The 25,293-nt window shown below is 44.2% G+C and overlaps 1 protein-coding gene across 4 annotated transcripts in view; it reads right to left on the bottom strand.

The window, feature by feature from the left end:
• eea1 (early endosome antigen 1) overlaps nt 1–25,293 on the bottom strand; it is a 140,409-nt gene that overhangs the window by 66,894 nt on the left and 48,222 nt on the right. For all 4 annotated transcript variants that reach the window (XM_063072297.1, XM_063072298.1, XM_063072300.1 and 1 more), the window contains 7 exons: nt 25,034–25,189; nt 21,267–21,383; nt 17,935–18,273; nt 11,088–11,237; nt 6,842–6,961; nt 4,936–5,139; nt 2,744–2,944 (listed from right to left, as the gene is read on the bottom strand). In XM_063072297.1, the coding sequence (XP_062928367.1) occupies nt 2,744–2,944; nt 4,936–5,139; nt 6,842–6,961; nt 11,088–11,237; nt 17,935–18,273; nt 21,267–21,383; nt 25,034–25,189 (1,287 nt within the window). The remainder of the gene's footprint in view (nt 1–2,743; nt 2,945–4,935; nt 5,140–6,841; nt 6,962–11,087; nt 11,238–17,934; nt 18,274–21,266; nt 21,384–25,033; nt 25,190–25,293) is intronic.

Here is a 25,293-nt window from a genome sequence, read left to right as displayed (position 1 = left end):
TCCTCTTGCTTTCGGTACCCTTGTGACCGTACTTCTTAAGGCCATACAGAATGTGAAGTCCACCAGCAGTGGTCAAATGTTACTGCCAACCCTTGGCTTTACAGAGAACTTGCAGCTCAAGCCCTGCCAATTTCATGATGCCTATGTACACCGAGCTTCTGTCCCAGTAGCTCCAGGATCGCCACCTGTGGTATACTGAGCATGGGGTGATCAGGTAGGGCAGGGCAGTAAACTTTCCATACTTTCCTACAATAGCTGAGACAGTCATCTCAATACGACAGTAGGGAACCTATAATCAAAATATCTTCAATCTGTATTGGACATGTTGGCCTGGGATGCAGAATTGCTTTTTCTTGTAGCTTAACTTTCCTATGCTTGTTTGCATTTTTATATAGTTACCTATCTACATGTGATTATTTGTTCAGTGAATTTTCCAGTAATTATGGTGCAATTGCTTCTGTATTTTTTCAGAAGCTTCTTATTTTTCTGTAGCAGGTGTCCTGCCACTTGAATCAGGTTGTTATAAGTTCATTGTTAACACCGGAACTTTGTCTATTATCTCCACTCTGAGCGTGAGAAGACCACAACTCCTTTTTCCTTTGTTTACTTAGCTCCTCTTTCTCGTTCATTTTCCACTCTTGTCACACTTAGTAAAACAATCAGGAGTAGTAAGTTGTATGCCTCATTCCTGACTTCCACAGAACCTTTGAATCCAAACGTAACAAGATCCAATAGATACTTCTCTCCAGCATCGCTTTGTCTACCTTTATACGAGTTAAACAATAAAGATCTCCATAATCGCAGCCCCATTATATACGAGGGGACATTTAGACCAATGTGTCTATGTCTATTATTTGTTAGAGGTATCCTCCAAGTCCCAATTCACTTTCCTTTCAATCTTTTTCCTTAGAACCACTTATCCCAACACTTTCAGAAAGTTACCATGAATTTGCTTCAACCGCGCCTTCAGGCAGTGTATTTCTGACAGAAGCAAGTCAATGCATACGAAGACCGTCCTTAGCACCACTTCTCACTTTAAGCCTGTGTCTTAAAGTTAGATTCGGTCAGTGGAACAGTTCTGTTTAAACAACAGCAACTCCTAATGTAGCACAAGTGCACCATGCTAGGCAGGCGTGCAGTCAACTGTATTTCACATTGACTCCCATCAGTTATCAAGACAGTCTCGGCCAAACACAGTCAAGATTCTCAAGCAGAGCCTCAGAGGAGGTAGAGGGGTTTAAAGTGGGTTCAAAGCAAAAGCCTTGGTGACTGGTCAATGGACAGAGGGCGTCACAGTAGCGTAGTGGTTAACACCACTCCATTACCGCTTGGGGCATCGGGGTTCAATTCTTTCAACTTGGATGGGATTGAGGACAGTGTGGGCCGGAAATAAAACCTTGTGGGCTGACCGCACCACATCCACAGGTATGATGGTTGTTTGCAACCCACACACTCATGGATGAATTGGTGCAAACGCAAATGATGCACTTCACTGTATGTTTTGATGTACGTGTGAGAGAGAAACCTGAATCTGATGCAGCCTGCGGCTGGATAGTTAGGAACTGACCATCGCTAGGGACATGCTCCCTTCTCATTACTAACAGAGAGGAGGTACGGGAACCTGAAGACTCACACTCGCCATTTTCTTTCCCTCCGCCATCAGATTTCTAAACAGACAATGACCCAACTCGTGAACACTACTCACTACTTTTGCTCTCTTCTTGCCCTACTTACCAGCGGTGATTGATAAGTCCGTGGCCTAAGGTAGAAGGAGTCAATTTTAGGAAGCCTAGCACATTTATTTTTCAACATAGTCCCCTCCTACATGTACACACTTAGTCCAGCGGTCGTGGAGCATACGGATCCCTTCTTTGAAGAAGTGGTCCACAGCAGGGGTGATTGATAAGTTTGTGGCCTAAGGGAGAAGGAGATGAGTTATACAGCTCTTGTTACGTGCACGTGCAGTTCAACTCTTTGAGTGAAAATGCAGAAAGTTTGAAGTTTCTCCTCATCTCCTTCTACTTTAGGCCACGAACTTATCAATCACTCCTGCTGTGGACCACTTTCTGGAGGTCCAAGATGCTAATTTCTACAAAGAAGGGATCCGTATGCTCCACGACTGCTGGACCAATTGTGTAAATGTAGGAGAAATAAATGTGCTACGTTTTCTAAAATTGACTCCTTCTACCTTAGGCCATGAACTTATCAACCACCCCTTGTACTTAATTGTGTGTGTGTGTGTGTGTGTATATGTGTATATATAATCTTATCATAATGTATAGTATTTTTTATGTATTGCACTGTACCTCTGCCACAAAACAACGCATTTCATGACATGCCAGAGATAATACACCTGATTCTGATTCTGAATCTGAATGGAACCAGGTCAATGGGGGGGTTAGTGGTGAGGAGGACAAGGAGAGAGTTTAACAGCAGTCATACATCATCAGTGAACTGGAAACTCTCAATATTGAGCACTTCTGTTACATCTCCTCTTAATCTCCCACATTCCAAGATGGGTAAATCCAGCTTCTCCAATCTGACTTAATGTCAGTACACTAATTAACAGGGTACACTTAGTAATTTCCTCTTTCAATTGATAATGTCAGTTCATTGTCTGACAGAGTTCACCCAAGTACTGGAAGTCTGAACCAGATTCTCGAAGCCATGGTGTTTATGATGCAAGGATGAGTGTATCGGGCTAACGGGCTAACAGGTTAACGCACAAACAAAAACACAGTACCTGCAAGTCAAGTTGAACCATCTTCTCCTTGGTCTCACTGAGCTGACCGGTAAGTTCGCTAATGGTAGACTCGAGGGATCGAGCTCGGTCTTCAGCTGCATGTAGATGGGATTTCTGCTCTTGCATTTGCTTGTGCAAGTTCTCCTGTGCTTGGTTATGGCTCTCTGTTTGGTTTTTCAGTTTCTCCGTTAACTGAGTCACCTAATAGTTCAATGAACTAGACAGTCACCAAATGCAGGGGATAACATCCACATACATCATCATCGCTACAGTATTGGTCATCAGACCACTGGTGACTTCACCAAACGCTGGGAGCAACACCCACAACAATCATCATTGTTCCAGTTACGGTCATCATACACACAACAGATTCTGAGCAAAACAGACATAATGCAGTCAATGTCTCATCAGGACTGGAAAGGAAGGGGGCAGAAGCCAAAAAAGGAAGTGAGGGGAGGGGAAGGAGTATAAGTTGGTCATCACACCACTGGTGACTTCAAACACTGGGAGCAACACCCACAAAAATCATCATTGTTACAGTTATTGTCATCATACACATAACAGATTCTGAGCAAAACAGACATAATGCAGTCAATGTTTCATCAGGACTGGAAAGGAAGGGGGCAGAAACCAGAATAAGAAAGTGAGGGGAGGGGAAGGAATTATAAGTTGATCATCATACCACTGGTGACTTTAATGATAATCCTCAACATTGGCATATTAAGAAGCCACTGTTTTGTAACAATAAACTATTGAGGTAGGGCTGAAGTTGCAGCCATTTTAATGAGGGGTTTATGAAATGTAGTAATCCCAGCAAAGGAAATCACCTTGGCACACAGATCTGTTTTACCTGGAATTAATCAGACAGAAGCAAAGCAGACCTGTTATTAAAGTTTATTTCATTAACTACCTGTAATCAGAATGAAACCATCAATAAAAGCAGGTGAATTATACTGGACAACAGCGTGTGGTGAATAAAATTACAGGTAAAATAGAAATTAAATTCCCCATACATGGAATTACGTAGAGCACGCCCTGAGACATCTGCCAGTATTAGCTAGTTTTCAACAGAGTGACCAGGCTGGTACTGGGAGCTTCTGGATTTGTAAAAGTTTAAGGCAAAGCAGAGATCTACAAGACACAATTTCACATACAACCACCTACAGACATGGATCTGTGCTACTTTGGAAGTGCATTTTTTGTATTACTGTAGATGAAATTATGAAACATAATTCTCACTGCTTAAAACTATTATGGATTTGAAAATTAATAGAATCAAACTCTTCTCAAAGTTCTCTAATTCATTTACTTTGACTTCTTGGATGTCAGAACACTGGCCAAAGTGGACTGTGATAAAAACATCTGGAATCTACCAGCCCGATTCTTGCTGATTCAGTGGCCAACACTGTTGATCAAAACCACCTGAGCCATGTTATCAAGAAACTAGTATTCCTACTTTAACTAGTCTTTGCAGAGTTCTCATATGTCTCATCAAAAGCTATTATCAGTTTACTACCGGACATAAGTAATTGTCATTTGGATGTCGATTTGGAAAGTGGTGGGACTCCTGAGAAATCATCTTTAAGAATCAACAAGGTGAAAATTAACTAGCTGATTTTGACAATCCATTTAATGGGTAAGAAAAGAAACAGTGTTGTGCTTCCTCCCCTGAGTCTAGTCTCATCTTCAGTGTCTTTAGTAATAAATACCTGGAGAGACCAAATGAGTTAACATAGCAGCTGATGATGCAATTAATCAGATCGTTCAAAATTTGATCTTAACTACAATTTAACTGCAATGTCATTTGATCTTGCCCTATCAAAGGTATTCCCTTTGAATATACACCCCACTTTGTCTTTCCCCGCAACTGAACGCTAACTTGGTTTCTCTCTTTCCCAGTTCAGAGGAAACATCTCAGAAGTGAAATGTCGTCCGTTTCACTCCCCACAGATGCTGCCTGACCTGCTGAGTGTTTCTAGCATTTTCTGTTTTAATTTCATTTCCAGCATCTGCAGCTTTTTTTTTTCATAGATGATCTGTTTATAAAAGATTTGTCATTTTGAATACAAATGATAAGTAACTTCTTGGAAACAGCATATGAACTATGCTATGAATATGGACACTTCATTATAGAAATATTAGTCCACACTTTACCTAACTCTGTGCAAACATCAAAAGGAAAACTTGTGTACCTGATCTTGCAACGCATGGTTCTTCTCTTGCAGTTGATTCAAGACAGCCACTTCACCTTTGCCATCTTGAATCTTAACAAAAAGGTCCTCCCGCTCGGTTTCGAGATGTGCAATGCTCTCCTTACTCTTCTGCAACAGGGCCTCCAGGTTCTGAATCTTCTGGTCTTTGTCCCCGATCTGCCGCAGCACTTGCTCCAAATCACTCTGCAGCAAAGGATTTTGGAGAGTATCTCAGCTATTTATTTCTAGAGATTAAAGCATAGGCATTGCATTCCTTGTCAATGCTGACCACCTTATTCCAAACTGAATAAAGACATCACTTTTTTGGACATCCCAAGCACGACAGGAGACTTCCTAAAAAAATCACAAACTTCTATAGAGTTCCTGAACACACCGACCACCTTATGATTTTTGTTTAAATCTATTCATTTTATTTATTAATAAAGCACAACAACAACAGTTCTTTCAATCACCTTGCTGGCTTGTGAAAGAGTTGGATAGAAATAGTTATACAGCACTTTTCAAATCCTTGTTTCAAACTAAGCCCAGTGATGTACTAGTAAACTGAAGTTATTATTCAGGGAATGCACAAGATTGAGAACACTTTTATCACACACATCACACTGGTGCAGTGTTACCTGCTTTCACACGGTTAGACTGAGATGGACAGTAACTGCTGGCTTTGTTGCCAAGTCCAGGTTCAGAAGTTCAAAGGTTCATTTATTATCAAAGTATACAACTCTGAAATTCTTCTTCTCCAGATAGTGACGAAACCAAGAAAGAAAAGAATGGCAGCATGATCATCAACTCACAAATCCCTCCTCCCTGCACAAAAAAACGAACAAAAACGGAACAGGCGCATCAACCCCCCCAAATTCCCCTCCCTGCGCACAGAAAAATGAGAAAGATTGGGTGAAAAACACAGAATATAAAAAGTTATAAGACTATAAAAAGTCTAATGTCCAAGTCCATATCCAAAACACAGAAAACCTGGGTAACACACTCTGGGGTCAGTGGCAGTCTCCCCTCTCCAGTAGCAGAGCGATCCCACCGGCGATCAAAGGGCAGTCTCCCTTTTCTGTAGCAGAGCAATCCCACCAGCCATCAAAGGCAGTCTCCCCCTCTCTGTAGCAGAGCGATCCCACCAGCGATCAAAAGACAGTCTCCCCCTCTCCGTAGTAGAGCAATCCCCCCAGCGATCAAAAGGCGGTCTTCCCTCTCCATAGCAGAGCGATCCCACCAGCGATCAAAGGCAGTCTCCCCTCTCCAGAAGCAGGATGGTCCCACCAGCGATCAAAGACAGACAGCCAGTGCACACCTTCTGCATTCACCTCGGTTTCAACCTCCCTTGTCGCTTTAATCAGTGAAATGGAGTGGAACATCAGCTCGCAGCCTTCTTGCCACATGGTTCCCGCACGCTGCCTCTGCCTCCCGGAATCCTCTCAGGGACTGCAGAGTGCCCGAATACCCAAATGATCTCCAAACTGCAAATCACAGGCTCCAACAGTTCCAGAATCACAGTCAAGACCAAAAGCAAACGTTAAAGACATAAAAGAAGTGAAATATATGGTTTCATGATCCATCCAGAAAATATCGACTGAAGCAGGCACCATCTTGACCAGAAGTCCTTTAAGCAGTTCTCAAAGTTCAAAGTAAATTTATTACCAGAAGTATGTATTGTATATGTCAACATTTACTACCCTCATTTTCTTGCAGGCATTCACAGTAGAACAAAGAAATACAACACAATCAATGAAGAACTACACACACACTCACTCTCTCACACACACAGACTCACAGACTGCCAAACAACCAACATGCAAAAGACGACAAACTCTGCAAAGTGCAAATCCCAGAGAGTCACGTACTCTCCTATTCACCGGTGCGAGGCTGGTTGGGTGATTACCTGTGTTTCCCGTAGCTGGGAGGTGGTGTTCTGCTGGCCGGTCTGCAGCTCCTGGTGCTGCTGCTTCAGTTTATCCAGCTGGTGCTGTACTTCCACCAGGGAGGCTGCACCTCCCTTCACCTGAAGCACAAAGCAAAGCGTGAGCACCACCCAGGAGAGCGGTGGGTTAAGAGAAGCGGTGGTAAGAGAATGATCGAACATTGTGTATGCAAGTCCTGAAGAAGGGTTTCGGCGAAGACAGTTTACTCTTTCCCATAGATGCTGCCTGACCTGCTGAGTTCCTCCAGCAGTGTGTGTGTTGCTCTGTGCATGTGAGACCCAGGTAAGAGCCTCATCTCCAACAAGCATCCTGCTGGAATACAGCCAAACTACAGGACTAATGGGAAACTCCTGAGTCTACTGCAGAACCAAGGGTCTCTCTCAATTTCCCAAGTTGGGTCAGAGGAACCATGCCTGGTTTCAGGGACTGCTGGAATGACGACGTACCTGAACACCACTCCACCTTAGGACTCAAGCCCAGGCTTGATTCCTTAACTCCTCATCAGATTTTGTACCAATCGCTTACCCTCTCCTATGGTAAGCACACCTGAAGGGGGCTCCTTGCCCTGAGAGGGAGTAGGCTCCTGAGTGCCACTGGTGGCCACGGCCATGTGCCAGCCTCCTCTGAAACTCTGTGTCTCAGGCTCCAGGCTCCAGGGTTTAAGTGCCACTGGGTGAAGCAACAGAGAGCCGGTTGATGGGGAGGGATCCAGCTTGATAGGGAAAAGTTGTGCGGTCGGCTTTCCCCGGCTACCAGCCAGCAGAGAGAGTCTGGAGTGGGACACTGTCACCATGGACCCACATCGTCAGCCCGTAGTACTTGACGCAGTTTCAGAGAACACACGTGATCACACTGGGATGTAGGTTAGCAACACGTCACCTCTCAGCTTCCTTTCTTGGTTTAGCCTTATCAACACAACCTCACACGCCTTCAGGACACCAAGCCCCACAGCACGAACTCCCTCAGCCAGTCAGCGAGGCTGAACTGACCTTCGTCTCCCTGGTGCTGGTCCACATCCCAGAGAAATCTGAGCTCGTCAGCTTGAATAGGTACGTATAGTTCTTCACACTCACCTTCCACTCAGCAGTGACCACAAACGGAACAATTCACTGGAGTTCACAGCTAAAACTTAACATGGGATGAAACTCTAATCAAAGACCGGTCCTCTGCTTTATTTTATTATGTTAAAATGGAAACAACATCAATAATGTTTACTCTGGCACTGACTGCAGCCATTCACACAACCCAGGACAGCAGCAGCAGGGGAGGAGGCTGAGGGTCAGTTCTTTTCTGCTGAGGAGCTGCCAGAGGAAAAAATGCAAGTACAGGAAGGACTTGAGGAAATGAGGCATTGTCACTGTTCGTGTGTATATTGTCAACCAATACCGAAATTAAATCTAAGGGGTGGAATAATCAGTCAACACTTTGGGCCAGGACCCTTCATCAGGACTGAAATGGAAGAGGGACGAAGTCAGAATAAGGTGAGGAGAGGTCAAGTAGTTCAAACTGGTAGGTGATAAGCGAGAGTAAGTGAGCGTGAAGGGAGGTGCTGGAGTGGGGGGAGTGGATGAACCGAAAAGCTGGAACGTGACAGGTGGAAGAGGTAAAGGGCTGAAGAGAGAGAAATCTGACAGGAGAGATGTTCATTTGTAAATTGCTGTACAAAGCCTAATGTATCACTTAGTAATCATAGTTAAACGAGGCTCAAATATATTATACAATTACAAGTGCTATGAGTACTACACATGAAATTAGACGATCAAACCAATGCTTCAGAGGAAAGATCAGCCTGTGACCTCAGGCCCGTTCCACAGCCGAAGGGAACACTCCAATAAGTGGCACAGTTGCACCGTGGTTGGTGCCTGCTGTCTCACAACTCCACAGGCCCGGGTTCAATGCTGATCCATGGCCCTTGCATATCCTTCCTGGGGCCTAATGGTTTTCCTTCCCTGTGCTAAGGTTACCGCCCACGTTCCCAAGACTTACCGACAGTTAACAGGCCGCTGTAAGATGGGTGGCCTAGAGAGAGGTGATGGGGGAAGAATGGAGGATAAATGGGATCAGCAGAGAGAGGTGCCTGAGGGTCACTGCGGCCATGTTGGGCCAGAGGCCCAGTTCTGGGCAGTGCGACTCTGTGACTTTAATCAGCACACAGTCCAACAATCCCCAATGTGATTAGCCCACATTTCAAACACGTTAAAATGGCCCTAATCTAGGCGAATAGCTGCATTCAACTCTAAGATCAATAGCCAAAGATGTTTTCACATGGCATAATTTTATGATAGAAGGAAAGTATAAGGGGAATATCAGATAACTTTTTTTTATATAAAACACAGAGACTGGTGGATGTGTGGAAAACCCTGCCGGGGTGGAGGTAGAGGCAGATACGTTAGAGATATATAAGAAACCCTTAGATAGGCACATGGATGATATAAAAATGGAGGGCTATTTTGGGAAGGAAGGGTTAGGTTGATCCTACATCATCGTGGGCCGAAGGGCCTGTACTATGCTGTAATGTCTTATGGTCCATGTTCTATGAAACTTCCTGCTGAAATTGTTTATTCAATGGTGGTAGAAAATTTGAACTTTGGATATTTTAATATCTAGATTCTGATGCAAAGGTCAAATACATTGTTTAGCAGTGACTAATGTACTAGGAAGTGAAGTTGCCCTTTTTTCCCCGAAAAGTTGATGTTGGTTGAGGTGTAAACATTGTTCAGGGACATGGGGAAGTATGTCTTAGGAGAGTAGATAGGCCGTAGTTATACATTTTGACTGAAAGGTGGTATCCAAGCATTGCACAGTGAGGGTCACCTTGAAAAACCCGCTCTAACTTTTGGGCTAAGTCATGAACTGGAAAGTTTAAGGAGCCACAGAGAAAGGTTAAACACAAGACGAGGGAGGGTAACTATGATGTGTTGCTGGACCATGAGCAAGGATGGGAGGGCCTTTTGTAACACTGGATAGTAACTGAGTCAGGGATTACATCGTCGTCTGATGACTCACCCCAAAGACCTGTCGTTTCGGTTTACCCTCCCATTGTGCGTCAACAGCAGTGTCTTAAACTGCATATTGCCTCTCAGTGAGGAATCAGAATTACGTTTATTATCACCAGATCACAAGACAAAGGAGCAACAGTAGGCCATTCAGCCCATCGAGTCTGCTCCGCAGCTCCCCCAAGAGCTAAACTATTCTCCCATCTAGTTCCAATTTCCGGCTTTTTCCCCATATCCCTTGATACCCTGACTAATTAGATACCTGTCAATCTCCTCCTTAAATACCCTCAATGATTGGGCCTCCACAGCCATATGTGGCAACGAATTCCACAAATCCACGACCCTCTGGCTAAAAAAATTTCTCCTCATCTCTGTTTTAACTGGGTACCCTCTAATTCTAAGACTATGGCCTCTTGTCCTGGACTCACCCACCAAGGGAAATAACCTTTCCACATCTACTCTGTCCAACCCTTTCAACATTCGAACAAGATCACAAGACAAAGGAGCAGAAGTAGGCCATTCGGCCCATCGAGTCTGCTCCGCATCACTATCATATGTCTAGAAATGTGTTGTTTTGTGGCAGCAGTACAGTGCAAGACATAAAAATGAGTACAGTATAACTTACCAAAAATAAATCCTGTCAATACTGTAAAAGAGGAATAATAGGTAGGTGGAGCTGATTGGGGTAAAATAGAATTGGTATAAATGTCTGCTTAATGGTCAGTATAAACCTGATGGGCCAAATGGCCACATTTAGCCTTCTGTCCCTTTAGAACAGGGATGAAGAGAAATATCTTTAGCCAGAGGGTGGTGAATCTGTGGAATTCATTGCCACAGGTGGCTTGGAGGCCAAGATAATGGGTTTTATATAAAGTGGAGGTTGGCAGCTCCTTGATTAGTAAGGGTGTCAAAGGTTATGGGAGAAGGCAGAAGAATGGGGTTGAGAGTGAAAATAAATCAGTCGGATCAAAAGGAGGAGCAGATTCAGTGGGACAAATAGCCTACTTCTGCACCTATGTCTTATGAGGTAGTGTTCATGGCACATTCAGAAATCTGATGACAGACAGGAAGCTGTTGTTAAAACTCCATGATAAATCAACTACCGAAGACAACCCATATGGAGTCTTACACAAGAGAAAATCTGCAGATGCTGCAATTCAGAGCAACACATCGGGCCGAGATCCTTCAGCAGGACCACATGGAGTCTTACCTGTTCCTCACTGCGAGAGAGTTTGAGCTGTAGGTCAGCCACTTGCTGTTCCTTATCCTTCATCTTCTCAGCGGACAGCTGCCTCTGTTCTTTCAACCGGCCCTGCACCTCTCCAAGCTGCCGCTCGGTCTCCAGAAGCTTTGCGTGGAGCTATGAAAGGACAGCTCTATCAGCATCTTTTAGTATCAGGAGCGGAACAACCCTACACTGTGGTCCTTCCCCACCGAGCCCCTGCGGCGGCTGCACCAAGCTTCAGTGCGTCCCCCAGTCTGGAATGTGCCAGATGGCAGCATTCCTCCACGGACATCTCGATGTGTTGCCAAAGCCAACAAGTTTCGAGCAACTTCTGAGAACATCCTGGAGTACGGTCAGCCAGCCCCATTGAGAACTGCTTTCTTTGCACAAGCAGACAATCCACCTGTAACCTTTGTGCTATTCCCATTATCATGTAGAGGGATTAGTGGTGGGGACGGGGATATATATTACAATTGGGCTCCAGCCGGCAATTCCGCCCAAAACAGTTTGAAAAGTGGTTTCTTGTACCCTACATGTTTTTAATTCAAAACTTATTTGTATTTCTTTAAAACCAAGATTTTTACTTTAACTAGTGAAATTGGACCTTACATTATTTTCCTAAAATCTATTCCTCACTGTGCTTCAGTGGAAAGTTGGCGTAGGGTGACTGAGTATGTGAATTTAATCCCAAAGGTATGCATTTTTTAAATCAATGGCATTCCACCAACTGATCCTACCACAGTTTAAAGTTACTGCGTCTGGCAGCCCAGAGTCTACGAATCCACGAGTCCACTGGGGGCTGGAGGACAAAGAAGACGCCTGTCCTAGAGTTGGAGGACTGTGTACGTGCGTTGGTAGGGACAGAGGGAGGAACGGGGCCTGTTTTGCTGTTGTTTTGTTGCTTGTTGTGTTCTGTGTTGTTCTTCCAAGCACGGTGGGCTCGCTATGCTGGTGTCAGAATGCTGGCAATACTTGCAGGCTCCCCACACCCCACATTGGTTGTCAACGCAAAAGACAATTTCACTCTGTGTTACAATGTACATGTGATAAATACATCTAAATCTGAATCTACTGTGAATAACTTTAAAAGGAAACATTTTCTATTCACACTTGTATACTGCAGATCTCTATCAAATATTTAAAAAATCATCCAAAGCAGTAGTGTCTCTGTGCCCAGAAATTCAGGTTAACGTCTTAAACTAAAACACCTGTAACTGAAAATAATCATCAAAACTCAGAAACTGTGATTAGTTGCCCTGGGGTCAGGCAGGTTTTAAAGGTGCAGCTGTCTTGTAGTGCAACTTTTTCAAAACCAGAAGAGACTGCAGAAACTGAAGGTGCACAGAACACCAGAGCTCGAAGTTGCAGGTCGTGATCTCTGACACCAAGTCGGAGTTGCAGGAAGGCCGATGGAACAGCTGATATGAAAGCAGCGTGAGAGTTCTCTGTTGTAAATCAGCTGGAGTTTATAAAATGGAGACACAGGAAACCACAAATGCTGGAATCGGGAGTAAAAAAAAACAAAGGGCTGAAGGAACTCGGAAGGCCAGGCAGCATCCGTGGAGGGAATTGGACAGTCGACGTTTGAACCGAGACTCTTCATTTGGACAGAAATTCTGCTAACATATTGGGAGGAGTCAACATCTACAAACTTGGGTTGTATTCTCTGGAGAGTTGGACGCTGAGGGGAGATCTTATAGAGGTGTATAAGATTATGAGAGACATAGTTATCTTCTTTACCAGTGTTGAAATGTCTAATATCAGAGGACAACTCTGATAGTTGAGAGGGATAAGGGCAGATCAGAAGTGTCAGTATTGCAGTTGAACAAAGGAGACTATGGAGCCATGAGGGAGGAGCTGGCCAAAGTTGACTGGTCGGATATCCTAGCAGAAAAGACAGTGGAACAGCAATGGCAGGTATTCTTGGGAATAATGCACAAGGTGCAAAATCAGTTCATCCCCTGGAGAAGGAAGGATTCAAAGTGGGGAAAGTGGCCACAGTGGTTGACAAAGGAAGTCAGAGATAGCATAGCATTAAAAAAGTATAACAGAGCTAAGGTGAGTGGGAAGATGGATGATTGGGAAATTTTTAAAGAGCAACAGAACTTAACTAAAAAGTCAATACGGGGAGAAAAAATAAGGTATGAACGCAAACTAGCTAGGAATATAAAGGAGGATATCAAAAGTTTTTTTTTAGGTATGTGAAGAGAAGGAAGATAGTTAAGAACAATGTTGGGCCCTTGAAGAATGAATTGGGAGAAATTGTTATGGGAAACAGAGAAATGGCAGACGAATTTAATAAGTACTTTGGATCTGTCTTCACTAGGGAAGACACAAGCAATCTCCCAGATGTATGGATGGGCCAAGGACATAGGGTAACAGAGGAACTGAAACAGATTGACATTAGGAAGGAAACAGTGATGAGTAGACTGATGGGACTGAAGGCTAACAGATCCCCAGGTCCAGATGGTCTGCATCCTAGGGTACTAAAGGAGGTGGCTCTGGAAATTGCGGATGCATTGGTGATCATTTTCCAATGTTCCTTAGATTCAGGATCAGTTCCTGAGGATTGGCAAATGGCTAATGTTATCCCACTTTTTAAGAAAGGAGGGAGGGAGAAAACAGAGAACTATCACCCTGTTAGCCTAACATCAGTAGTGGGGAAGACGCTAGAGTCCATTATTAAAGATGAAATAGCGGCATATCTTGATAGCAGTGATAGGATTGGGCCGAGCCAGCATGGATTTACCAAGGGCAAATCATGCTTGACTAATCTAGTGGAGTTTTTCGAGGATGTAACCAGGAAGATAGATGCGGGAGATCCAGTGGATGTGGTGTACCTTGACTTTCAGAAGGCATTTGATAAGGTACCACATAGGAGATTGGTGGGTAAAATCAGAGCTCATGGCATTGGGGGGAGGATATTGACATGGATAGAAAACTGGTTGGCAGATAGAAAGCAAAGGGTAGCAGTGAATGGGTGTTTCTCAGAATGGCAGGTGGTGACTAGTGAGGTGCCACAGGGCTCGGTATTGGGACCACAGCTGTTTACAATTTACATCAATGATTTAGAGGAAGGCATTGTGAATAACATCAGCAAGTTTGCTGATGATACTAAGCTGGGTGGCAGTGTGACATGTGATGAGGATGTTAGGAGAATTCAAGGTGACTTGGATAGGCTGGGTGAGTGGGCAGAAACTTGGCAGATGGCGTTTAATGTGAATAAGTGTGAGGTTATTCACTTTGGGAGCAAGAACAGGAAGGCAGATTATTATCTGAACAGTGTGGAGTTACGTAAGGGTGAAATACAAAGAGATCTAGGAGTACTTGTTCATCAGTCTCTGAAGGTGAATGAGCAAGTGCAGCAGGCAGTGAAGAAGGCTAATGGAATGTTGGCCTTTATTACAAAGGGAATTGAGTACAAGACCAAGGAAATCCTTTTGCATTTGTATAGGGCCCTGGTGAGACCACACCTGGAGTATTATGTGCAGTTTTGGCCTCCAGGGTTAAGGAAGGACATCCTGGCTGTGGAGGAGGTGCAGCGTAGGTTCACTAGGTTAATTCCTGGGATGTCCGGACTGTCTTATGCAGAGAGGTTAGAGAGACTGGGCTTGTACACGCTGGAATTAAGGAGATTGAGGGGGGATCTGATTGAGACATATAAGATTATTAAGGGATTGGACAAGATAGAGGCAGGAAATATGTTCCAGATGCTGGGCGAGTCCAGTACCAGAGAGCATGGTTTAAGAATAAGGTGTAGGTCATTTAGGACAGAGTTGAGGAGGAACTTCTTCTCCCAGAGAGTTGTGGAGGTGTGGAACGCGCTGCCTCAGAAGGCAGTGGAGGCCAATTCTCTGGATGCTTTCAAGAAGGAGCTAGATAGGTATCTTATGGATAGGGAAATCAAGGGATATGGGGACAAGGCAGGAACCGGGTATTGATAGTAGATGATCAGCCATGATCTCAGAATGGCAGTGCAGGCTCGAAGGCCCAAATGGTCTACTTCTGCACCTATTGTCTATTATCTATTGACATGCATTTAAGGTGCAGGGGATGCAAGTTCAAAGGAGATGTGTGGGGCAAGCTTTTTGTTTTGTACAAAGAGTGGTGGGTGCCAGGAATTTACTGCTGTGGTGACAGAGGAGGAAAGAAGAGTACATGTGTTCAAGAGGCTCTCAGATAGGCACATGAATGTGGAGAGAACGGAAAGATATGGCCATTGTTTCAGCTGAAGGGATTGTTTAGCATTTCACTACTAATTCATTTAGTTCAGCAGAGCATGTGGACCAAAGGGCCTATTCCTGTGCTGTACAAAAACTTCTTGCTGAAAAGTCAAGAACAAAGTTTCCAGATGGCCTGCAAACATATCTTTACACTGTACCTTGCTACATGTGACAATAATAAACCAATTACCAAAACAACTTTCTGCTGACAGGTCCAGAATAAAGACAACATATTCTGAAGAACTTTTAAGATCATTTAAGATTCAATCATTTGGGAGAGAAATCAGCTGTGGCTAACCCAGCACGAGACAAGCTGGAGTGCCTTCATCTGTAGTTGACCCAGCACGAGACAAGGTGGAATGCTATCATCTGTAACTGACCCAGCGTGAGATGAGTAACTGCTGCGTGCTTGTTCTTACAGGAACATGGTTCCAGGACAACATCCCAAGCACCATCAATCTTGGGACTTGTGATAGTATTATTTAGTGACTGTATGTGCTACGGTAATTATGTGCTGTGTGTTGTATGTTACTGTGTGTACTGTGTTTTGTACCTTGGACCCAGAGGAACACTGTTTCATATGGCTGCATACGTGTGTATGGTTACATGACAATTAAACTTGAACTTGAACCATATGGTATCTTCCAGCACTAAAATAAGCCATCACCTCCACAACGTTTAGATGAGTGTCTTTACTTAAAATTCCGTGTTTATACGATGATCTTGGTGAAGTTATTTCCACAGTACTGCTGGGGAGGAAGTTTCAGGATTTAGACCTTATGATCATGAAGGGACAGTGATACCTTTCTAAGTCAGGACATTTTACAACTCGGTGTACTGCCTGAGGCTGACTGCATTCACAGGGACCCGCTGCCCTTCTCCTCCTCAGCGCCAATAGTTGTAGGTTTAGGAGGTGCTGTGGGAGCAGCCTGATCAAGTAACAGAAATCCATTTTGCAGGCAGTGAACACTGCAGCCACAATGCACCAGAGGTCGAGGGAATGAGTATGAAGGACAAGGATCTGATCGAGAGAGTGCAGAGGAGATTCTTAAGGATGTTGCTTGGGCTGGAGGATCAGATTACAAGGAGAGATTAGTCTGGCTGGGAAAGTTTTACTGGAGTGAAGGAGGCTGAGAAGTAACCATAGGGGTTATAAAGTTACGAGGGACATAGTAAGGGTAGATAGTTTCCCCCAGGAAAACAACAAATTAAAAAGTAAACTTTTTTGGTGCTGAATGACCTATTTTGGAGCTGGAACACCATATAAAGCATTCCTGATCACTCAGCAAAGATTTAACCATAGATGATGAATCAGTTTTTAAGAATGCAGTATCTCTGGTTTGGAGCTTTCCCTTTGTGTTGACAATCTGTCCCTCAGATTCACTTTAAATATTTCCCCTTTCACCTTAAACCCATATCCTCTAGTTTTAGGCTCCCTATCTATCTGGAGTGAGCTGCCAGTGGAGGCCGGTACAATTACAATGTTTTAAAGGCATTTGGATAGGTTCACGGATAGGGAAGGTTGAGAGGATTCAGGCCAAGTACAGGCAAAGGGGATAGGTTTAGATAGGCATGGACGATTTGGACCAAAGTCTGAGGTGAAGATGGCGCAGGTGTTAGGTCAAGATTACTCTGAGGTGCCTTCTCCATCGAGATGGTGGCTCAGACTTAGTCGTTATTTAAAGTTCACAAGGATGGTTTTGGGGTTAGAGGGGGGAGATAGGAGTGACATGAGGGTTCAGGGACAGTGATGTGGGAGAGTTAGAGGTCAGTTTAGGGTTTCTTGCTCCCTTTCTACGTCAAGTGACGTGCATGGATGATGCAGGACATCCGTAAATTATACACCTGCTTTGCGCTCAAAGGCCAGCAACCTGGACAGGTGATGAAGGACTTCTGTGCAATTCGGGCTAGCCCAGACCAGTGGGTCCCGGGATCTGTTCAAAGAGGCACAGGGGGCCAGTCAATCAGCATACCTGGAGTTCAGGGTCCTGTCATTATCAGAACGGGGCTCGATACCAAAGACAGAGGCCCGAAGGTCGACTGGAAGTCCAGATGTCAGTGTCTGATGTACAAAGCCTTGAGAGTGGAGACTGAAGGCCTATTCTGGAGTTGGAGAACTGTCTATGTGTGTGGGCGTGTGGGAGGGAGGAGAGGATCTTGTTTTTTTGTTGCTTGCTGTGTTTTGAGTTGTTCTGCCAAACAATGTGGGTGTGCCATGCTGGCGCTGGAATGTGTGGTGACACAAGGGGCAGCCCCTCATGGATCTAGGTATGTTAGTTATTAATGCAAACGACACCTTTCCCTGTATATTTTAACGTAGATGTGACAAATGCATCTGAATCTGTAGTATTTTACTCTAGGAATACATGACAAATACACCTTCAGGGTGATGGATGGAGTGCAAATCAAACAAGCTCCTATAATGAGGCGACCAGAACTGAAGTGAACCAGAACAAAATTGTGGTCTAACCAGGGTTTTATAGAGCTTCAACATTACCTCATGGTTCTTGAGCACAATGAAAGCCAACACACAGTGCACCTTTTCAGCCACCGTATCAACTTGTGCGGCAGCTTTAAGGTGGCGATGGGCAGGGGTTTACACAGCTCACCTGATTGACCTCGCTCTGCAGCTGGGCACTCAGCTGCTCCCTCTCCTCTCTCTGCTGCTGCGTCTGCTTGAACTCAGCCCGAAGCTGATGATACTTGGTTTCCATCTCGGACAGCTCAGCCTTCAGCCTCTGGCTAGACTCGCCACTCTGACCCAGCTCGGTGTGCACTCTCTGCATCAAGGCCTCGGCGGACGACAGCTTCGTCTGCAGCTGCTTGCAATCCAGTTCCTTCTCCTGTAGAAGAGTCTGCAAACTCTTCTTACTCAACACCTCCTCATTCAGACGATCATGAAGCTCCTGAAATCCAATTTCTTTCTTGGATAGACTTTCAGAGAGTCTCTACATTAAGGCAATACATAAACACTCAGTTAAAATGGTGCAATGATTACCTGGCAGGGTTAGCGGTACTGTCATTATGCTCAAAAGCTGAAAAATCTGATTTAAAGTATTCAACAGCTTCACAGTAGAGTTTATCATAAATTAACAACCACTGTCCATATCTGCACGTGATCACAAGAAACAGCAGAGTTGTGGGCACAGCTCAGCACATCACAGAAACCAGCCTCTGTCCATACTTCTCTCTGCTCAGTAAAGTAGCTAGCATAATCAAAGACTCCACACTCCCAGGATATTTCTCTTCTCCCCTCTCCCATCAGGCGGAAGATATCAAGGCCTGAGGACATAGGCTTAAGGACAGCTTACATCCTCCTATCAGACTCTAGAACGGACCTTGTATGACAAGACGGAGACTTGGTCTCACAACTCATCTCGTCATGACCTTGCACTTTATCGGTTACCTGCACTGCACTTTTTCAGTAGATTTTACAAATTATTTCGCATTATTTTTGTTTTAACTTGTTCTACCTCAATACATTGTGTAATGATTTGATCTGTATGTAAGGCCAGCTTTTCACTGTATCTTTGTACATGAGACAGTAATAAACAAATCCCAATGCTAACAGCTTTTGCTAATATCTCTGGGAAGAAAGCCCATACGAATTATCCAATACTTTATACTTCATTGTCGCCAAACAATTGGTACTAGAACGTACAATCATCACAACGATATTTCATTCTCCGCTTCACACTCCCTGGATTACAAATATTAAATATTAAAAATATTAAAAATAGTTAAAATTCGTAAATATTAAAAATTTAAATTGTAAATCATAAATAGAAAATAGAAAAATGGGAAGTAAGGTAGAGCAAAAAAAAACCGAGAGGCAGGTCCGGATATTTGCAGGGTACGGCCCAGATCTGGGTCAGGATCCATTCAGCAGTCTTATCACAGTTGGAAAGAAGCTGTTCCCAAATCTGGCCGTACGAGTCTTCAAGCTCCTGAGCCTTCTCCCGGAGGGAAGAGGGACGGAAAGTGTGTTGGTTGGTGGGTCGTGTCCTTGATTATCCTGGCAGCACTGCTCCGACAGCGTGCGGTGTAAAGTGAGTCCATGGATGGAAGATTGGTTTGTGTGATGTGCTGCGTCGTGTTTACGATCTTCTGCAGCTTCTTTTGGTCTTGGACAGAAACCAACCTATTAACCATGCTTTCAAGTATTTAGCCAACAAAATAAAATCGGTAATGTTCCTGAGATTTTTTATGCTTATAATAATTTGTCATATCGTTGAGCATTACATTCTATGTACTGTTCACCCCAACATTCTCTCATATTTACTAGAGTGAACCCCCTCATTCCCTGCTTCATTTTCAGAAATCTCTGATGGCTCCCCTGGAAGCCCTTGGCCTTCAAGTTTAAATCTGTGCTTCAAAAGGTAACCACAACCTGTCTTGTGACTTTCTACAACATGAAGTTTCATAAGAACATAACTATTGTGTTGTAACAGAACTCGGTACATTCAATTCCTATTTTTAATTTCATTTCTCTTCACCCTGGTTCTACAACCTTTGCAAGTGGTGCCTTACAGATCTTAAGAAAAAATCCTCATTACTGGCTCGAGATTTCTGACTGATAATAATACTTACAATAATTTGGCATGGGGTTGAATATTACATCTTTTTTCCACTTTCTCTTTCTCAGGGCTCTTCCAACTGTCCCTTAGAAAGAAAACTTTCGCTCTAGCAAACCTTGGCTGCCCCCCTCCTTCTTCGAACATGATGCCCAGAAACACAATCTGGCCTGTCCATCCATATCAACACCCTCAGGCTGAGGAAAATGGTCACCGACATCGTCTCAAAAACAAAAGCTACAAACCCAGGAGTGATAGATACTTGGATATTACGTGAATCACAGGGTGAGCGCAGGACAGTGACAGTGAGGTATTGATCAACCACAATCCTAAGGTGGTGAAGAGTTGATAGGCTGGAACCCCAAGTCTACGAATCTCTGCAAATCCGCTGGGGAAGTCAAAGGCCCATATCTGCCAAACTACGAGTCCTGGAGGCTGGAGGCCAGAGGCTGTCTGTTAGGGGTTAGGGGACGGTATGTGTTCGTGGATGGGTGGGAGGGAGGAACAGGGCTTGCTTTGCTGCTGTGATTTGTCAACGATGTGTTATTCTGCCAAGCACGGTGGGCAAGCTATGTTGATGCTGGTACGTGAGAAGACACCTGTGGGCTGCCCCCAGCATATCCTCGTGAGTTAGTGCAAATGTTGGTTATTAATGCAAACGAGGCAGTTCACTGTGTGTTTTAATGCACGTGTGATAAATAAATCCAAATCTGAATCTGCTGTACTCTAGCTTCTATGTCATAAGTTGTATTTATTAAGATGGGGGTGCTGCGTGCAGGTGGTAGAATGGACAGGGCCTCAAGCCTATTTACGGCCACCGAAGAGAGGCTGGACTTGGTGCTGCCACCCGCCCCCACCCCCCACACACTCTCCCAGTGTTCACTCGGGTCTGGAATATTTTTTGTGCATGGCCGCATCTTACTAACATCGTTATGTGCTTGCTATGTTGTATGTGCTATGTGTGGTTTGTGCTGCCTGACCCCGGAGTAACACTGTTCCTTTGGCTGTATTCATGTACGTGAATGACAGCTAAGCTTGAATTGAATTGAATATTATCCAAGTGCTCATTGACGACCAGGTTTTCAAGCAAAAGCATCACTGGGGAAACTCAGTGGGTCAGGCCGCATCTGCAGAAGGAAATGGACAGAGGACAGAGGTGGAAGCTCATAACTTGGATTGGACGAGAGCAGAGACGAAAGGTCTCGACCCAAAACATTGAAACTTCCATTTGCCTCCATAGATGCTTGCTGACACACTGAGTTTCTGCAGCATCTCGGGTGTTGTTCCAGATTCCAGCATCTGCCATCCCTGGTGTCTCCACTGTTCAAGTAACAAGTGCCAGTTTCCACAGTCGGGGCTTCACAAACCTGGTTCTGCTGCTTCACTGTGACACATTCCTCCTGGATCCTCTGAACCTCCTCACAACGGCTCGAGTTTTCCCGAACAACTCTGGCAAGTTCTGCCTTCAGCTCCCCCACGGAGACCTTAAACCCAAAAACAAGCGTGACTTACAGTCCTGACTTTTGCAAACCGGAGAGAGAAACAACGTTCAAATATGGACAAATTGGAAAATTACATTTTTCTTAAATGAAGCACACACATACCATTCAACCTGTTTAGACTGCCTGCTGCCCGATTCTAATAATGTCAGGCTCCCCGATAACTTCTTCCCCACTTTTAAATCTCTGCCCTCTTGTTTTTGACTCCCCTACCACCAGGGGGAGGGAAATTCTGACTATCCATCCCATCAATACCTCTTACAATTTTATACACCTCTATCAGATCACCCTCTGCCTCTGTCGCTCCCGGGAAAACAAGTACAGTCTATCCAATCTCTCCCCGTAACTAAAGTCCCCCAAACCAGGAAATGTCCTAGTGAGTCCACAGACTGATTTTTAATGACTACTCAAATTCATAATCTCAGTATTATTTATTTTATTTTAATTTGCACTATTTGTCTTGTTTTGCACATTGGTTGTTTGTCTGTCTTTGTTTATGCATAGTTTTTTCATAAATTCTACTGTATTTCTTTTTTACTGTAAATGCATGAACAAAAATGAATCTCATACAGTGACATATACACAGTTTGATAACAAATTTACTTTGAACTTTAGAGCTTTGAATGTTAAATAATCTAAAAAGTCGTGGTACACATATGTCATGTTGACATATACAGTACATATTTAGATAAGAAATTTAGTTCGATGTTGAAACAGTGAATTCTATTCCAACAAAGGTTTTAAAAGCTACAAGTTACCTAGACCTTTCAAACCTAACAAATGATTGTTAGACTCAAGACAATTAAGGGATATGGAAACTAAATGGGCAGACAGAATTGAAGGATGGTTCTGTTATAATCCAACTGAAAGGTAGACCAGGCTTGAGGGAACTGAACATTTTGCTGTCTAGCTTTTCTTATCAAAACGTTTGCAAAAAAAAAAGCTTCAAAGTACTTAGCAATGCTTCTGCATCACTATGGTACTTAGGCACTCTGCTCCAAGTTTACTTCCCTCTGATTGATCTGAGAGCTGGGTGTCTGGAGCGGTTACTGTCAATCAATTCATCTGAACACAACAGGAGTACCAGCTCTAATCCCAGCTACTAACTAAATATTTACATTGCTTAACTTTGGCAATTGTTCTTTACCCAAGATACGACCCTCAGTGCTTTGAAAATTAAACAGAAGATTTTAATAATAAGAATCCAGGCTTTAGACCTAAATCTTTGACCAGGCACCAGTGTGCCCTCAGATCTATCGTCACAACCTTTGCATCTATTGGGGGTGGCGCAGTAGGGGTGCAGCAGTTACCGTAACACCATTATGGCGCCAACGTCCCGGGTTCAATTCTGCTGCTGTCTGTAAGCTTTCTGTACATTCTCCCCCTGACCCAGGTGCCTTGGCTTCCTCCCACCTCCCAAAGATGTAGAGATCAGTGGGTTAATTGGTCAGATGGGAGTAACTGGGCGGCGTGGGCTCATTGGGCCGCAAGGGCCTGTTACTGTGTTGTATCTAAAATAAAATAACTCACTGTACATCAAACTTTCAGACATCAGGAGATGAAGTCACCCGCTTTTAAAAGGCCATATGTAGAGGTACGCACTTGGAGAAATAGGTATCTGAGAACAGCACAGACACTAACTCACTCTTATTTAAAAGAATCCTATTGCTCAACAACAGTCATTGCCTCCAACAAATAACAGAATATCCCACCTCTTGGACTAAATGGCTAACATTTTAAACAAAGTTTCAACAGATAAGCTAACTGTGGAGAAGCACAGCATCTGGAAGTTACTAAACTTTAGACAAATTGCCGCAGGGTTTTTGAGTGCCACACAAGGCGTTGCTCGAGAGAAGGATTGCAAGATTTACCTCAGATTCAAGTTTCTCCAGATGGGAAGCAATAAGGAAAACAAAGTGAAGGATGGCAGCATGGAAGATGGAAAGAAATTAAACGTCACTTCACAAACACAGTTACCGGGTTAAAGCTTCAGTAATTAACCCCTTCAGTTAGCTCGATGTGAACAATGGAAACTGGAAGCAACTGAGGCAATGTGTCAGGCAGGAGGAGGGGCAACAACACCAGGCCAATGATCCATTGCCCAACGTGCTGGGGGCAAATGTAATCTAACCCTCTCACCGAGGAAGATATGAGATCAAGTTCAGTGCTGGTTTTACATCTTCAATACAGTGGAGAGACAGAGGATCCTGGGGTTCACATCCATAGGCCCTCAAAGCAGCTGCACAAGTTGACAGGCTATTTAAGGTGGTGTATGGTGTGTTGGCCTTCATTAGTCAGAGGATTGAGTTCAGGAGCCACAAGGTATTGCTGCAGCTCCGTAGGACTCTGGTTAGACCACGTTTGGAATTTTGTGTTCAGTTCTGGATGCCTCATTATAGGAAGCGTAGGAGTTTTAGAGAGGGTGCGGAGGAGATTTGCCAGCTGCTGTCTGGATTAGAGAGCACATCTTAAGGGAAAAGGTGAGCGAGCAGGGCTTTTCTCTTAAGCGAGGAGGATGATGAGCAGTGACCTCGATGGAGATGTACAAGACAGAAGCACAGATCAAGTGGATAGCCAGAGATTCTTTCCCAGGGTGGAAATGGCATCATTTCAAAGTGATTGGAGGAAAATATAGAGGGGAAGTCAAAGGTAAGCGGTGAGTGTGTGGAACACACTGCCAGGGATGGTGGAGGAGGCAGCTACCTGAGGGACATTTAACAAACTATTAGAAAGATACAAGAATGATAGAAAACTGGAGGGTTATGTAGGCGGGAAGGGTTAGATTGATCTCAGAGTAGGTTAAAAGGTCGGACAACATCTGTACTGTGCTGTAATATTCCATGTTCTATGTTTTCCTGCTGTCAGCTGCACGCTTTCATTCCAGTGGCTAATAGTGCTAGTGGGGAGCTCCAACGGGCCAGGCTCATTTGGTGCTGTCTGTGTAGACTTCACGTGTTCTCCTCAAAGATATACCAATAAGCTTATCGGCTGTACTTTTCCCCCAGTGGAAGGAAAGGGGCAACGACTTACAGGCAATATGAGAGAGAATCGGTTGCACAGAAATGGGACTGATGGGAATGTTCAGAGCCAGCGCAGATTGGATGGGCCAAATAGCTCCCTTTGCCAATAAAAACATATGAAAAGTGTTCAAATCAACAGCAAACAACATCAGACAAGGTGCCCAATCACAGAGGATTCCTGCCTGACACATAGGATCAAAAGTGCCGCACTCACATTGAACGAACGAACACACACACACACACCAACGCACGCACGCACGCACGCAGACTCAGCATGTTCATTAGGCCTGATGGAGAAGCAAAAGAATTAATGTTTATCTGCAAGATTCCCAGCTTAGTGACTGAAAGATGGTCCAAAAGTAACTGCCAACCCACAGGGAAAAATCAAGGGAATGAGATTTATGGGATAACCCCCTCAATGAGCTGGAACAAGCATGAAGGGCTGAATTTCTTCACCCTGGCAATAGGGTTCCATCAGCCTGTTCAGATGCTTATATTTCAAATAACCAATTAAATGTTAGTATTTAACGCAGCCTCCTTAAGCTTTTAGATGATTTGTCATTGGACCGTACCGAATCGGGAGACTTGGCCAGATGGGAATGCCCACGATCTTACCTCCGATGCCCGAACCTCCACTTTCAGCCGCTCGTTTTCATCTTTCAGTTTATCAGACCGCTTCTCCTGCTCCTGGCTCATCTGATCCATCAGCGTCTGAACTTGTACCAGCTCCTTCTTCAGCACCAGCACATCCTCCATTCCAGGCCTCTGAAGCTGCAATGACAAAATAGCAATTAGGCTTCCGATCCAGTTAGAACTAGGAGTAGTGACGACTTGATTGCCTCTTTCAACCATACAAACAGGAATCCAGATTCAGA

Source organism: Mobula hypostoma, chromosome 20, assembly GCF_963921235.1.
Source record: "Mobula hypostoma chromosome 20, sMobHyp1.1, whole genome shotgun sequence".
Taxonomy (NCBI): Eukaryota; Metazoa; Chordata; class Chondrichthyes; order Myliobatiformes; family Myliobatidae; genus Mobula; species Mobula hypostoma.
Note: the sequence above shows the minus strand (reverse complement) of the source record. Positions and strands in the feature narration are given on the sequence as shown.